Source organism: Mobula hypostoma, chromosome 9 (genome assembly GCF_963921235.1).
Source record: "Mobula hypostoma chromosome 9, sMobHyp1.1, whole genome shotgun sequence".
NCBI classification, from domain to species: Eukaryota; Metazoa; Chordata; class Chondrichthyes; order Myliobatiformes; family Myliobatidae; genus Mobula; species Mobula hypostoma.
In genome coordinates this window covers 44,701,808-44,719,108 of record NC_086105.1, presented here as the reverse complement: position 1 = coordinate 44,719,108, position 17,301 = coordinate 44,701,808, and the positions used below count along the sequence as shown (strand labels likewise).

The 17,301-nt window shown below is 42.3% G+C and overlaps 1 protein-coding gene across 1 annotated transcript in view; it reads right to left on the bottom strand.

Moving 5' to 3' along the window:
- The window catches only part of LOC134351692 (sortilin-like), a 118,147-nt gene that overhangs the window by 6,797 nt on the left and 94,049 nt on the right, over positions 1 to 17,301 (bottom strand). The window contains exons 18-20 of the mRNA XM_063058203.1: positions 15,915 to 16,020; positions 5,526 to 5,632; positions 4,333 to 4,450 (exon numbers count right to left, since the gene is read on the bottom strand). Of these exons, the coding sequence (XP_062914273.1) occupies positions 4,333 to 4,450; positions 5,526 to 5,632; positions 15,915 to 16,020 (331 nt within the window). The remainder of the gene's footprint in view (positions 1 to 4,332; positions 4,451 to 5,525; positions 5,633 to 15,914; positions 16,021 to 17,301) is intronic.

Genomic DNA, 17,301 nt, shown 5'->3' with positions numbered 1-17,301 from the left:
GTTGATGTCCAGCATCTTCACATCCCACTTGCAGACATACTTGTAGTGCAGCTGTGGGTGGCCCACAGTTCTCCTGCCTGAGGCCAGCTCACCATAGAGGATGTCCTTTAAGATGCAGCCATCCTGCATGCGGCAGAAATGGCCCAGCCAGTGCAGAAATGGCTGCCTGAGCAGGGTGTACACACTAGGGAGGCTGGCACAAGACAGAACCTCAGCATTGGCTACTCTGTGCCTCCAGGAGATGCCCAAAGTGCAACGAAGGCACCTTAAGTGGAAAGTGTTGAGCCTCCTCTCTGACTTAGTGTATGTTATCCAGGTCTTGTTGCTGTACAGCACTGTGCTGCAAGCATTATACACTATCACCTTTGCTTTGACTGAGAGTTTAGAGTTCTCCCAGATTCGTGTGGTGAGGCAGGCAAGAGTTGTTGCAGCCTTTCCTGATGTGCTTGTCAGAGTACTGTATCCAAGGATGGGTTGTCACCGATGATGGACCCCAGGTATGTGGAGTGATGAACAACATCCAGTTTGTAGATATCAATGGTATTGACCTGTGGTGCCTCCATGTCTTGTCCGAAGACATTTGTCTTTTTCAGGCTGATAGTCAGACCAAATTCCTTGCAGGCCTGGGAGAAATGATCCATCAAGCTCAGAAGGTGCTGCAGGGTGTGGCTTGAGACCGCTGCATCATCAGCAAACTGTATGCCTCTGATCATATCCTCGGGCACTTTGCTTTTGGCTCTTAGGCAGGCGAGGATAAAACGCCTGCCATCTGATCTAGTGTGGAGGTAGATCCCCTCTACTGCAGTACAAATGTATGCCTCAAGAGAAGGGAAAAGAAGATCCCAAAAACTGTCAGGGTGAGAACATACCCTTGCTTAATGCTGCTGCTCATGTCAAAGGGCTTCTGCACAGTCTCCTTCATGTTATCGTGGAAGGATTTGATCACGCCCTGCAGCCTTGGTGGATAGCTTGCCTGATCTGAAAGAGCCCGTCTCCGCCAACCAAGTCAAATGCCTCGGTGAGATCAATAAACACAATGTAGAGGATCCTCTCAGTTGGCGAACGCTTACACAGAGCTGGGGCAGCATGTTTGGCTTCAACGACAGGTCATCTCATTGCATCCGGCTTCAAACCACTTATTTGCTTTTGAGGTCTTCTTCCAAAAGCTGTGCTGTAGATGGTATTCAGCAGAAGATCCCATTTCTCTGTGACGGAGTTTCCAGGCTGCTGGGTGCTCAGTTCTTTCTCAAAGGACTTAGCAAAGTGCTCCAGCAGGTCTGGGTGAGATATCTTGCTGACACAAGTGCAAGGGTTCCCTTCTTGTTTAGTGTGATGGAATTTCTTTGACTGCAGTCTGATCTCGTAACACACCAGTGACTGGTCTGTGTCATAGTTTGTACTATGGGAGGAACATGTGAAAAGCACACTGCCAAGGAAGGAGCACTTGATCAGGATCAAGTCCAGCTGGTGCCAATGTCCGGAGTGAGGGCGTCTCCAGGAAACTTTGTGTTGAAACTTGGCCTGGAAATACGAGTTGGTGATACATAGATTATGATAGGTGCAGAACTCTAGCAGTCATTGTCCGCTTTCATCCATCTTGCTCATGGTAAAGTGAACTAGACAATAGGGCCGTGATCTCCACCTATTCTGGAAATGAAGTCACTCAAGAGAACAGGATGTTCCTTGCTGGGGTAGTCTTGATGATACTGGTGAGGTTCTCATAAAACTCATGCTTTGCCTCAGAGGTGAAGCACAGCATGGGAACGCACGCACGTGCATGCATGTGTGCGCGCACCCTTAACTCCTGGTGGAGTCGTTGGGGTGCCATCATGACAAGTTTTTTGCACCAATCTCTTTGGTATGCTCATCGTATGGTGTGTCTTGGGCATCTGAAACCTGGCGGAGCCCATCCCTCTCCAGGTTTTTTTTTACGAGGCCGAGTTGTTAGCTCGACACTCAACCCAGGCATGGATGGAGAGCGTGCAAGGGAGGGGAGCCGGCCGGACTTAACTCAGGACCTCTCGCCCTGAAGTCCAGCACTGATGCCACTACACCACCAGCCGGCAGCATGGGAACATACACACCATCAAGTGTAACTGGACCTTCTGTGGTGTTGAGCGAAGAGCAGAAGTTGTTCAGATCCATTGCTGCCTGGTTTCAACCTCTTCAACAATGTCTCATTGTAAAGCCTACTCCATGCTCTCTGGGCTCATCAGGGCCCTTCTCTTGCCAGTAAAAGGTGGTCTTTCTCCTTTAGTGTGCCCTGGGAAACCAGATGAGTCTCAAATTGAATTGGGAAATCAGTGAGAATGATCAAGAAACACGGAAGCTGTAAGCATAAGGTTGTTAATTTGACAACAAAATATCATTTAGCATCAGAACCACACCATATATCACAGCACTATAAATTCCAGCTGTTACATTTCAGCTTAAAGCAACTAAATCTTGCAGAGAAGTGTGAGAAAGGCACATCTAGGATAATAAAAATATTATGATTGAGTCACAGAGAGAAACAATTCAAATAACTTGTTAGATTTATGTGTTACCACCTGCTAATCAAACACTCAGGGACAAGATGCTGGAGTGTTCAAGTTTTAGTACGATGTACCAAGAGGAATTTATGAACAAAGGATATAAAATTAGAAGAGACATATATTGCTGTAAGAGGAAACTGAAGATTTATGTGATTGTGGATGATTTCCAGAAACTGATTCAGTGTAGTCTGAATGAATGACCCAGCTTTCTACTAAACTGAGTTCAGAAGTGGCACCTTCCCCAAGTCAAGACGTGGATACAAAGTCCTGATTATAGGGGAGTTGTTTGGGGGAGGCATTCTTGAAGGGAAGAATGCTCAAGAAGGTTGCCCTGTATATTTCATTTACCTTGGAGACATTCTAGTCCAGCAAGAGCAAGACATATATTTTCATCCTGGTTCTCCTTCAGTGGTGTAATAAGATGCTTTTGTATGGGAAATTACATTATCCATTGCACACGCGTCACAATGATGTTTCTTGACTGACCAGTGTAAGGAGTCCCTATCAGATTTTCTGAGTGAAATAAAGAAATAAATAGAAATAAACCTTATAGAAACATAGAAAACATACAGCACAGTACAGGCCCTTCAGCCCACAAAGCTGTGCTGAACATGTCCCTACCTTAGAACTACCTAGGCTTTACCCATAGCCCTCCATTTTTCTAAGCTCCATGTAGCCATCCAGGAGTCTCTTAAAAGACCCTGTCATTTTCGCCTCCACCACCGTTGCCGGCAGCCCATTCCACACACTCACCACTCTCTGTGTAAAAAAATTTGCCCCTGACATCTCCTCTGTACCTACTTCCAAGCACCTTAAAACTATACCCTCTCGTGCTAGCCATTTCAGCCCTGGGAAAAAGCCTCTGACTATCCACATGATCAATGCCACTCATTATCTGGTACACCTCTATCAGGTCACCTCTCATCCTCTGTCACTCCAAGAAGAAAAGGCCGAGTTCACTCAACCTGTTATCATAAGTCATGCTCCCCAATATAGGCAACATCCTTGTAAATCTCCTCTGCACCCTTTCCATGGTTTCCACGTTCTTCCTACAGTGAGGCAACCAGAATTGAGCACAGTACTCTAAGTGGGGTCTGACCAGGGTCCTATATAGCTGCAACATTACGCCTCGTCTCTTAAACTCAATCCCACGATTGATGAAGCCCAATACACCATATGCCTTCTTTGAGTATCCTATGGACTCGGACCCCAAGATCCCTCTGATCCTCCACACTGCCAAGAGTCTTATCATTAATACTATATTCTATATTAATACTATTTTATGAAAAACATTAAACTCTTTGTGCATAATGTTGACAAAAGCCATACAAATGCAGGTAAATTGCCAAATGCTCTGCCTTTGTAAGTATGGCGCAGGTCCCTGCTGGTCTGCTTTCACTTTTAGTGGGCCCATCAGCAACAACAGTTTTCTTCTTGCTGATGTTTATGAGGAATCACACAAAACTAATCAAATAAAAAGAAGCATATAAATGAAACTGCTGGAATCTTCTACTTTCCTGCAAGGTATCCAAACATCTATTTTTTTTTTCTCTCTTATAGCCATTACATTGTTTAATGACATTGGGGGAGTGTGAGGTTTATATTTTATTCTGACTGGGCTTTGCTTCTACGGATTTGCATGTACTGAGATGAGATAACTAGTGAGGAGGTATGTCTGAGCTATGAATGCAAAGGACCAATAAACCAAATCAAATCAAAGAGCCTAAAGAAACGAAACACAAACACCAAAAGAGAAAGAAATTCAACGAACACCTTCGCACATTTTGGGGACACTCACCTCATCAGAATCATCGTGGTAAGTTCTTTGTGTGTTTGATCTATTACTATCCAGGCCATCAGCAATACAGACTTCATCAGTGTTGGTTTGTAGAACAGAGTAACGATAAACCAAAGATCTATGTAAAAGAAGAAAATCAGCTATTGAGTAATTTTACACACATTGATTATAGAAATATGCTACCCTAAGACCTGATGTGCTTCAAAATGAAGTAGAAATGAGGAAGGTTTGCATATTTTATTTTACCACAAAGTGGATGGAAAAAGACAATCAGAAAGGTGCTGAAGCATACACCTTGTAAATGAGAGAGGTTGGAGGAGAACGGACAGATTGGTTCAGGCCGACAGGAAGGTGACTGTAACTCGAATAGCCACGGGGTGTTGGACTTCCTAACAAACAGATGTCAGATAGTCAGGATGCACCACCACACCACCCTCCCCATCATCCTCAACATGGGAGCGCCCCCCCCCCAGGGCTGTGCTGATCCCACTGCTGTACACTCTGCTCACACATGACAGCACGGCCAAACACCTGAGTAGTCACATTGGCAAGTTCACTGATAACATGGCAAGGGTGGGGCTCATCACCAACAACAATGAGATGGCCTACAGACAGGAGGTGGAAGAGCTCGAGGTCTGGTGCCGGGCAAATAACCTCTTCCCTAATGTCAACAAGACAAAGGAGATGGTTATCGACTTCAGGAGAACTCATACCAGTCACCCCCCTTTACGTCGGTGGCACAGCAGTGGAAACTGCAAACAGTTTCAAACTCCTGGGAGTGTACATCAGGCACAACCTCTCATGGTCCTAGAATACACCCTACACAGACAAGAAAGCTCATCAATGTCTCTACTTTCTGAGGAGGCTGAAGAGAGCTGGACTTTGCACATCTCTATCTCTAGTCATGTCATTCTACAGTTGTGCTGTAGACAGCATCCTATAAAGCTGCATGGTATGGAAACTGCACTGTGGTGATTATACCAGCAGATTCTGCACTCCTAGATTAAGTAATGCTGATTAATCAACCAAGAGAGACAAAAGATTTAACTCTTCATTAGTTATGAGGATGCAAACACTTTTACTCACGAAAGGTTATTTCTGAAATACTGCACAACAGAGGGAATTTCAATTATTTTACACTATAAACACCTTAAAGCAAACCTATTCGATTACAAATTTCTACTACTGCTTACCTTCCTCCACAAACATATTTCTTGAATATAAGGACAATGCCTGTTATCATCAGCACTGATGCTCCCAATACACTCAGAACAATGATGATGATAGTAATCTTGGGCATCTGTTAATAAAAGTAACAACATCTGCATTATTCACAAAGGTGAATTTAGGGTAAATAAATAGCACAAAAAGAACATACAGTAAACTTATAAAGCAACATAAGACTAGAAGTAGTTTTCAAAACAGTACAAAGAACTTGATTCAAACTTCTCTGCGGTATAAATCTATAATAATGACCAGCATTCAAAAGCAAAATAGCACAAATGCTGGAAATCTGAAATAAAGAACAAAAACTAATGGAAATAATTAGCAGATCAGGCAACAGACATGGGGAGAGAATGGTTCTAGTGTTTTTGGGTTTTATTTCATAAATATCTCCAACATAGCAAATACAAGCATGGACATCCCAAAGTTGTTGTAAGTGATTTGATGCTGGGCTGCAACTCCTGAACTGCTGTAGGGAAGTACAAACCAATTGCTCTGACTCCCCCAACACTTACAATGCAAAGATTGCCCACAGAGAATGTGGAGATTTTGGAAGCAATATCATTGATATGTTGAGAGTTAGGAATTCAGTTAGTTAGTATGAGAATACTTAGAAAGGCGGAGGTATTTATTGCATTAAATGTCAGGTATTTTTTATGTGGCGAAAACAAACTGTGTTAATATATAGAACATAGAACAGAACAACACAGTGCAAGTCCTCCAGTTCACAATGTTGTGCCAGCCTTTTAACCTACTCAAACTCAATCTAATCTTTCCCTCCCATACAGCCTGCCATTTTTATGTTATCCATGTGCCCATCTAAGAGTCTCTTAAATGTCCCTAATATATTTTCCTCCACCGCCATCCCTGACAGCACACTCCGTGGCACTTACTATTGTGTACGAAACCTACCTGACCTCCATGTTCATGATACTAATTAAAACTTATTTACTTCAAAAGTCAAAAAGCTTCCATGATTCTTTTCCTTTTTTAACATAAGCTCATCTTAATAGGCATAGATGACAATTTGATAGTTTCAGAATTTAACATGCATCTATAAATACAGCCATAAGGCACTACAGCACAGAAAGAAGCTATTTGGCCGGCATAGTTCATGTTGACCCAGTCTTCTGCCTCGTCTCATCTCCCTGCACCTAGTCCATAGCCGTCCATAAAAATTGCATCCATGATCCTAATCAAAGTTCATTTAAATGTTACGACTGAGCCCACATCTACTACTTCTGCTGGTAGCTTGTTCAACACTTATCACCCTCTGAGTGACAAAGGTGCTCCTCAGATCCCATAAGTACCTCACCTTTCATACTAAACCTATGATTCCTAGCTCTAATCTCACCCAACTTGATGGGAAAAAGCTTGTATGCACTCACCTGACTGATATATACACCTTCATAATTTTATAAACCTGCATAAGATCTCCTCTCATTCTCCTGAGCTCCAGAGAATAAAGTCATAACCTATTCAACCTTTCCCTATAACACAGGTCCTCAAGACTCGGCGACATCCTTGTAAATTTCTCTGCACTCTTTCAAGCTTATTGATATCTCTCCTGTAGGTAGGTGACCAGAACAGCACACAACACCCCAAATTCAGTCTCACCAATGTCTTATACAACTTCAACATAATATCCCAACTCTTGTCTTCAATGCCCTGATTTAAGAAGACCAATGTGCCAAAAGCTCTCTTTATGACACTATCTACCCATGATGCCATTTTCAAAGAATTATGGATCTATATTTCCAGGTCTCTTGCTCTACCACACACCTCAGAGTCCCACTATTCACTGTGTAAGTCTGACCCATGTTTGTCCTTCCAAAGTGCAACTCCTCACACTTGTCTGTATTAAAATTCCATATGACATTTTTTTTTCTTGGCGTGTGCCTGTGCATGTGCGTGGGTCTGGGCATGTGCGTCTGCGTGTCCGTGCGTGCGTCCGTGATGTTCTTTTCATGGCTTTTTACAAGGCGCGGAGCGAGAGAGAGAGCCTGTGTGGCACGCCACTCCTCACACAGATATTTTCGCAGTATTTCCCTTTAATTTTATAAGGATGAGTTGCGATCTCAACACTCAGCCCGGCACGGATGGAAAGCGTACACGGGAGTGGACCTGACTAGCTTTGAACCCGGGAACCTCCGCACCCGGGTCCAGCCCTGATGTCATTGCGCCACCAGCTGGCCCACCATCTGACGTTTTTTCAACCCATTTTCTCATCTGATCAAGATCACAGTGCAAGTTTCTCACTGTCTACCCACTACACCTCCAATATTGGTGTCATCCACAAAATCGCTGATCCAGTTTACCACATTATCATCTAACTCATAAATATGAATGATAAACAACAATGGACCTAAGGAATTTTGCTCTTTCCTTGACTGTATATATTTTTTTTATCTTGATTTCTTCTTTACAGCAGGTTAAGCAAGTAAAATTCCCAGGAAATTTCAGCACAAGCACAGTTTTCTGATGGAACATTTCCTTAACTCCTGGCAGAATTTAATGATGATTTAATTGTCGAAAGATCTAGGCTCCTGTGTCCAAATATTATTTGGAACTGCAGTCTGTCCTGCATTGTAAACAATGAGTCTAGAAGAGGACATGAGAAGGCCTTGGCAAGTAGGATTAAGGAAAACCTCGGCATTCTATACAAACATGAAGAACAGGAGGATTACTAGAGTAAGGGCAGTAATCAGTGCGAAATGGGGCAAATATGCCCAGATTTAGAGGATATAGGAGAGGTCCTTAATGAATACTTTGCTTCAGTATTCACCAGTGAGAGAGACCTTAATGAATGTGAGGTTAGAGTAGAGCAAACTAATGTGCTGGAACATGTTGAAGATAATAAAGAGGAAATGGAGGAACGTGTTTGCAGACTGGATATTGAACTTTTTACTGTTGGACTTCGGCCACATTCCACCGTGATACAACACTTGGCGGCACGGGAGGTCGTTCCTGCCTGGGGCCATCGAACGTGCAGCTCCTCCCGTGGAGGGTCAGACACCCTGAGCCAATAGACTGGTCCTGGACTTATTTTCCATCTGACATAGTTTGCATTTTGTTGTTTGATTGTTGGGGGGTTTAATTATTCTTGGTTGGTGCAGCTGTAACGAAACCAAATTTCCCTCGGGATTAATAAAGTATATCTATCTATTTATCAATTACACTTGGAGTGTCGTGTTCAGTTTTGGTTGCCTCATTATACGAAGGAGGTGAAAGATTTAGAAAGAGGGCAGAGGAGATTTGCCAAGCTGCTGTCTAGATTAGCACATCTTGTGAGAAAAGGTTGAGCAAACAGGACTTTTCCCTTTGGAGTGAAGGAGAATGAAAGGCGACTTGATTGAGAAGTATAAGATGATAAGAGGCATCAATAGTTTGGACAATCAGCAACTTTTTCCCAGAATGGCAATAGTTAATACCAAAGGTGATCTATTTAAGGTGGGTGGAGGAAAATTTAGAGGACATATTAGAGGTAGTTTTTATTACTCAGAGAGTGTAATTGCCTGGAACACACTGCCAGGGTTTGTGGTAGATGCTGATACATTATGAACATTTAAAAGACTCTTAGAGAGGCACATTCAAACATCAAAGGTACGAAGGGACTTAGAAGTCCTCATACAAGACTCCCAGAAGGTTAATTCACAGGTTGAGTCTGTGGTAAAGAAGGCATATGCAATGTTAGCATTTAGCTTAAGGGGAATAGAATACAAAAACAAGAAGATACTGCTGAAGCTTTATAAAACACTAGGCATGTTACAAGGGCATTGGGAGCAGACCCAAGTGCAGGACACAGACATGGAGGTAGCATTAACAGAAGTGTATTTTATTAATAGTTGCCAGGAAGGCCGGACAGCGAGGATTAGATGCTTACATGGACGTAAACATTGGACAACAAACCGGAGGAGCTTGGACTTGGACTTGGACACAGAACCTGGACTTGGACTCGGACGTGGACGCGGAACCTGGACTTGGACTCAGACGCGGACACGGAGCCTAGACTTGGACTGGGACTCAGACACGGAGCTGGGACTCGAACTCGGACACGGAGCCGGGACTCGAACTTGGACACAGGACGACAAAACCAAACAAAGACAGTCAATTCGTATCTTGGCTCTGAGTAGTGGCGAACGGCCTACAATCCTCAGTTGGACACGAGACAACAAAACCCAACAATGACAGACAATTCGTATCTTGGCTCGGAGTAATGGCAAACGGCCTGCAATCCTCAGCTGGACACGAAAATGACAGAATTCGTATCTTGACTCAGAGTAGCGGCAAATGGCCGGCTAAATTCAGTTGGGCATGAAAACGACAGAATTCACAAAGCAACCCCAGGCACCGAAGCAACTTAGAGTCCACTATTCTCGGCGGCCCAGAACGTGCATTGCCGCCCTGCTCAGGAGATGGATCAGCACTGAGTAGATGTAAACCGGAGTTTTTATGCTGCTGGTTCGGATGAAAATCAGGTGCCCGAATCAAGGAGCCCCGTAGAACACGGGGAAATGGAAATTAACTGAAATGAGCAGTCAACGTACTGGACTGTGACAAGTCAGGCCACACTTGGAGTACTGTCAACAGTTTTGGACCCCTTATCTTAGAAAGGATGTGTTGTCATTGTAGAGAGTCCACAAGAACTTTCATGAGGATAATTCCAGGAATGAATGAGGTTAACATTTGAGGAGTGTTTGGCAGCTTTGGGTCTGTACTCACTGGAATGGAGAAGAATGCGGGGGGGGGGGGATGGATCTCATTGGAACTTACCAAATGTTGAAAGGACTAAATAAGGTGAAAGTGGAAAGGATGTTTCCTCCAGTTGAGGTATCCAGAACTAGAGGGCACAGTCTTAAAGTTGAGGGGTGACCCTTTAGTACAGATGTAAGGAAGAATATTTTTAGCCAGAGAGTAGTAAATCTGTGGAATGCTCTGCCAAAGATTGTGGTGGAGGGCAAGTCCATGCATATATTTAAGGCAGAAGTTGATCATTTCCTGATCAGTCAGGGGCTTCAAAGGATCTGAGGTTGAGAGGGTGAACTGCTTTAAGTTCCTCAGCATACACATCACCAAGGATCTCACGTGGTCTGTACATACCGGCTGTGTGGTGAAAAAAGCACAACAGCACCTCTTTCCCCTCAGATGGCTGAACAAGTTTGGCATGAGTCCCCAAATCTTAAGGACTTTCTACAAGGGCACAATTGGGAGCATCCTGACTGGCTGCATCACTGCCTGATATGGGAAGTGTAATTTCCTCAGTCACAGGACTCTGCAGAGAGTGGTGTGGACAGCTCAGTGCATGCGTATATGTGCACTTCCCACTATTCAAGACATTTACAGAGACAGGTAAAAAGGGCCCAAAGGATCATTAAGGACCCGAGTCATCCCAACCACAAACTGTTCCAGTTGTTACTATCCAGGAAATGGTACCGCAGCATAAAAGCCAGGACCAACAGGCTCCGGGACAGCTTCTTCCACCAGGCCATCAGACTGATTAATTTATGCAATTGTATTTCTATGCTATATTAGGACATAGAATATAGAAATTTACAGCACATTACAGGCCCTTCAGCCCACAATGTTGCGCTGACCATGTAACCTACTCTAGAAACTGCCTAGAATTTCCCTAACGCATAGCCCTCTATGTTTCTAAGCTCCAAGTACCTATCTAAGAGGCTCTTAAAAGACCCTATTGTATCCACTTCCACCACTGCTGCCGGCAGTGTGTTCCATGCACCCACCACTCTCTGCATGAAAAACTTATCCCTGACATCCCCTCGGTACCTATTTCCAAGCACCTTAAAACTATGCCCCTTGTGTTAGTCATTTCAGCCCTGGGAAAAAGCCTCTGGCTATCCACACGATCAATGCCCCTCATCATCTTATACACATTTTGACTGTCCTGTTATACAGACTATTTATTACAAATTACTATAAATTGCACATTGCACATTTAGACGGAGACATAACGTAAAGATCTTTACTCCTCATGTATGTGAAGGATGAAAGAAATAAAGGCAATTCAACTCAAAGCATATGGCAAGAAAGCAGGTGTATGGGGTTGAGTGGGATCTGGGATCTGGGATCAGCCATGATGTAATGGTGGAGCTGAATGGTGTTGAGTGTTGATGAGCACGACGGTGTGTAATATTATTAATTGTTGGTTCATCACAGAACACCAGCTCTTCTCCATCACGGATGCTTTTTGAGCCAGTTCACAAAGAAACACTAAAAATTCCACCTTATTCGAGATCACGACAGAATCTAGGTACCATTTGGCACCCCTTATCAAAAATGACTGGGGCTGGAAGTGTTTCAGATTTCTTTGGATGTTGGAATAGTTGCACCCGAATAATGAGATAGCTTGGGGATGGGACCCAAGTCTAAACATGAAATCCGATTACATTACAACAAAGTTTCAAAGATTCATTCTATTGTCAAAATATGCATGTACAATAAAATTCTGATATTCGTCTTCTCCAGATAACCATGAAATACAGAAAAACGATGGGGGTTGTTGAAAGAAAAGACATCAACTCCCCCTACCGGCACAAAAAAGGAAAAGAAACAAAACTCACAAACCCCAACTTCCCCCCAACCCCTCCCTCACACAAAAAAACGGCAGCTAGAACATCAAAAACCCCAACCCCCTCTCTCGCAAAAAAACCCCCAGCGGCAATAACTTCAAATCCCCAACACACTCATCTCACAGAAAAGAACAGCAACAATAGCACCAAAATCCCCTCTCTCACTCCCAAATCTAACAGATCACCCACCTGCCAATCGGCAACAAAAAAAACACCGAAAACTGTAGGAGACCAACACTGAGTTCAATAATCACATAAGTCTCAGAATATTGAAAACATCCTCCCATCAACATTCGAGGAGAGCGGCCGAACAAACTCAGTGCTTCCATGAAGAGCAACCGCCACGTAGGGTCCAAACGCTGCCAAACACCGTCACACCCATGGTCTCGGTTGAGAGCAACCGCGGACCTCCTTCACACTCGCCTTGATGCTTCAATCTTCCTCAATATGAGGGAGAGGGTTAATCATCGTTGACATCTATGTGAGGTGGAACATGAGAAGCAGTAGACAGACCTGGAAGCAGATGCTTTCAGGATGAGAAGGCACTGTGCTGGATGACTTTTTAAAAATGTTTTTTCCAGTGCAGTCTTCCTCATTAACAAGGGTTTTTATCATAGCAATCTTTCTTTCATTTTATAAACTTTCATGATTTCTTGTTCTGCTATGAATGTACGCTGTTCTAGCCCTTCAGTTTCTCTGCTGTTACATGATCAGCAGACATTTTATCTCCACAAATCTTTAAAAATTTAATGCCATGGTTTTTCTTAAATTTCTACAAGTAGTCTACTGAATGCTCACAATTACCTTCAATTTTCAGTTTGTCGTGATAGATCTTTGCTCGTTTCATGATCAGCATACCATTAAGTAGCATATGCTTACTCTGATGCCGACAAATCCATTCATTTTTCACTTTATGGGCTGCTTTTCGATTTTTCATTAACTTCTGTTCATTACTTTCAGCACAGAACTTTAACAGTTTGTCCTTCTGTTTCTTCAGATGATCGTTCCAACACTGTCAGATGCATCACACTTACACCACTCTCCAGTTTCTCCAACAACTTGACTTCCTGTGCTGTAGATAAATATAAATGCTTTCTCTTTTTCTTTTCACACTATTACCCATAGGGGAAACTGAAGGCCTTTTTGGTTTTCAGCAACAACTTCACAGAGAATCAGCACACAACATATGGTAATCACGGTGAACGATGCACGAAGGTCTGGCTATGATAACTGCTGAAACAAACTGGTGCCAACAGGGCACCTCTCAGGGTATGTGCGGTCACTTCTCAGAAAGGTCTGTGGTGTGCAGAGACCCGTGCTTCGCCTGGCAACTTTCCCAGCACCTTGTGGAATTTTCCATTTGTGGCGTCATGTTAGCGCTCAAAAATATTTTGGATTTTGGAGGTTTTTAGATAAAGGGTGCTCAACTGTAGTAGTCACATGTTATCTTGCTTAAAAAGGGGCAACAAATAATGATTTGATTCCATGAGCTAACCAAAACTATTCAGTGATTACATTTTTTTTTCCATTTTGGTAAAGCTCCATTAAATGGAGACAAGTTAAAATGGGTCACTTAAAATAGAATTAAAAATGCAGATATCCCATCAGGCATCCAGCAACACATCCAAACCGAACAGAAGTAGCTATGTAATTTCACTAATACTTTGTTTCATTGCGATAAACCAAAATAAAAATTCTCTCAGAACTTTGAAGGATTTTCATAAAAAGAGGTAAACCAAACTTTAAACAAACTAAACCCTAAACACACGAGATTGATCAGGTGCTGGAAATCTTGAGCAACATTTTGATGGGTCTTCGCCTGAAACATCACCTGTTCATTCCTCTCCATAGAAGCTGGATGACCAGCTTTTGTGTGTGTTGTTTATGAACTCTTCAAATACTTGTGGGTACGAACTTAACAATATCAGAGCCCCAAACTGATAGAAGTCCAAACATAAAATGCTGAAAATGGGCCATATTTAATAAATTCCTTATAATGGTGGGCTGATGACATAACACATTGTTCTATAGTATTGAAGTCCAAACCCAAGAATGAAATGAGACCAGATTGTGCATTTCTATTCTCCTATCATGAGGATTAGACATAAAATATACTTCAGCAATGTTATCAATAATCTGAAAGGGCCCAAAGTCTCAAGGCACAGATATTCCAAAAAATAAAATAAAATCTTGCAGATCCATGCAACACACACAAAATGCTAGAGGTACTCAAAAGACCGGGCAGCATCTATGTAAAAAAGTACAGATGACGTTTTGGGCTGAGACCCTTCAGCTGGACCATTGAGACTTTGTTTAATCTTTGTGTTGTGTCTGAATTGTGAAAGACCGTTGGTGATAGGAGCAGAAAAAAGCTATTTGGTCTATCAAGTCTGCTGTACCATTCAATTACGGCTGATTTGTTTTTCCCTCACAACTCTATTCTCCTGCCTTTTCACTGTAACCTTGACTCCCCTACTATTCAAGAACATATTGATCTTCATTTTAAATACACCCAAAGACTTGGCAATCAATACCATAGATTCACCACCCCTTGGCTAAAGAAATTCCACCTCATCTCTGTTCTAAAAAGACTTCCTTTTATTCTGAAGCTGTGCTCTGTGGTCTTAGACTACCATTACTGGAAACGTCCTCTCCATGTTCACTTTATGCCTTTCAATATTTGGTAGGTTTCAATGAGATCATTTTGCATCATTCTGAACTCCAGCAAGAAAAGACTTAGAGCCACCATACATCTCTGGGGTCACACTTGAAAGCCTCCCCTGAACCCTCTCTAACACCAGCACATCCTTTCTCAGATACGAGATCCAAAACTGCTCACAGAACTCCAAGTATGGTCTGACCAATGCCTTTCAAAGCATTACATCCTTGCTTTAATATTCTAGTGCTCTTGAAATGAATGCTAACATCACTATTGCTTTCCTTACTACCAACTCAAACTGCAAGTTAACATTTCTGGAATCCTGCAGTAGGACTGCCAAGTCTCTTTGCCCTTCTGATTTCTGAACTCTCTCCCCATTTGGCTTTATTTCTTCTACCAAAGTGCATGACCATACACTCCCCTGAACTGTATTCCATCTGCCACTTCTTTGCCCATTCTCCTAATCTGTCCAAGTCCTTCTGCAGACTCCCTGCTTCTCTGTTTGTATTATACGCACACATGGCCACAAAGCTATCAACTCCAACTTCCAAATCACTAACATATAAAGCAAAAAGTAGCAGACCCAACACTGAACATTGTGGGTTCACCAGCAGCCAACCACAAAGGGCACCCTTGATTCCCACTCTTTATTTTCTGTCTGTCAGCCAAATCTGTATCCATGCTATTACCTTTCCCATAATACCACAGACTTCTATCTTGTTTAGCAGCTTCATGTGTGGCACTTTGTCGAAGGCCTTCTGAAAATCCAAGATTGACTTACCATGTTTAACTGCTAACGTGACCTATGCCTTTAAAGACACTGCCCTCCTTTCGAACAATTGTGGTTTGTGATAAGCTGCTGAAACTGAAGAAAAGTTTCACCCATTTTAGCCATAATTTTCTAAGTGCAAAATGCAAAATATAATCCTGCTGTTAAGCATTCTTTATGTGACATTTTATCCACAATTACCAATGGTTGTGGCAGAAGCTATCAGAGGTAGTGCACAGCCAGAAAACTACTTGAATACTTCAACCTACCTCTGCTCTGGTGGCCTAAAAGATAGATAAATAGATGAGTTGTTAAGTTCAAAAACACCCATCTTACTTACAGGATCTTTCACTGACAGAAGTTGTTCACACTTCGTGTTTGTCATTTGTTCTGATCGATTGGGCATGAAACCACCTTCACATTTATCTCCTGGAACTTTTCGATACCTTAAAAGAATTTATAGAGGAAACAATTTCGTGATATTAATCTCTCATCATTATCAATTGAGAAATAACTGGGAAATATGTAATAATTCACTGAGATAACTTTTTATAAATAGAAGAATCTTTTTAGAAAATCTGTAGAGGCCAAGTCATTACATATACTTAAAGCAGAAGTTGATAGGTTCTTGATTAGTAAAGGTGTCAAAGGTGATGGGGAGAAGGCGGGAGAATGGAGTTGAGAATGATAATAAATCAGCCATGATGGAATGGCAGAGTAAACTCAATGGGCTGAATGCCCTCATTCTGCTCCTATGTCTTATGGTCTGAAGTAGGTGTAATATAGGTTGATGTTCTGGTTTTGCCGATTCCTTGAACTTGCCAACCAGCAAAGAACTGAGATTTAGAGGGGGAGGACTAACACTAAAAGGTATCCTTCTCAGGGCAGTAACATTCGTATTAATATGAAAAGATATTGGAACAGCTGTAAAGAGAGTAGTTTTCCATCACCAGTCTAGTTAGGTGTCTTGGAAGAATGAGGCTGCTATTATTGGATTTTATCTTTTAACTAATTGAAGTTAGATTACAAACCTCATAACACTACAGCCTCAAAATATTTGATTAACTAGGTCACTAAGGGAAGCACTAAAAAGATGGCAATTATTAGAAGTACATTTTAAGCCACAGCAGACAGGTAATTCCGTACTATATATAATGGAAAACTTGTGTCTTTGGTATCATAAACTTAAAGGGAAACTTTCCCCAAAGGTTGTCTTGATGTCTCTCACCAAACTGAAAGTATAATGTTTGTGTTATGGGTCACAGCATCCATTTTGAGGTAACAAGTGCAGAGGAAATATCTCCATTTGTTGGCTCAAAATGGAGGAGGTGTGATATCTTATCCTTTAGGCAAGTCAATGACACACAAATCACTCTCGCAAACAAATCAGAAAGAACGTACAATTTTTGTCATGAAATCTGCTTTTTTTTTCTGTTGAAAACAGTGAAAGGTAGAATTGCACCAAGACTTCACAATCTTATACAGCAATTTACAGGGCCAATTACTTTACCAACATATCTATTTCTGGGATGTGGGAGGAAAGAGGAACCCAGGATATGCTAAAACACTGAGACTTTAGGATGTGCACAGCGCTGAAAAATTGGGTTCAAAATGTGTTTTGACTTTACTAAATTAAAACTCATTTGCATACGTGGTCAATAAATAGATGGGGTGTGCACAAGACAAGCAAAGCAACTTCAGGGGTGCTGAGTTTGAGAGAACAGAGT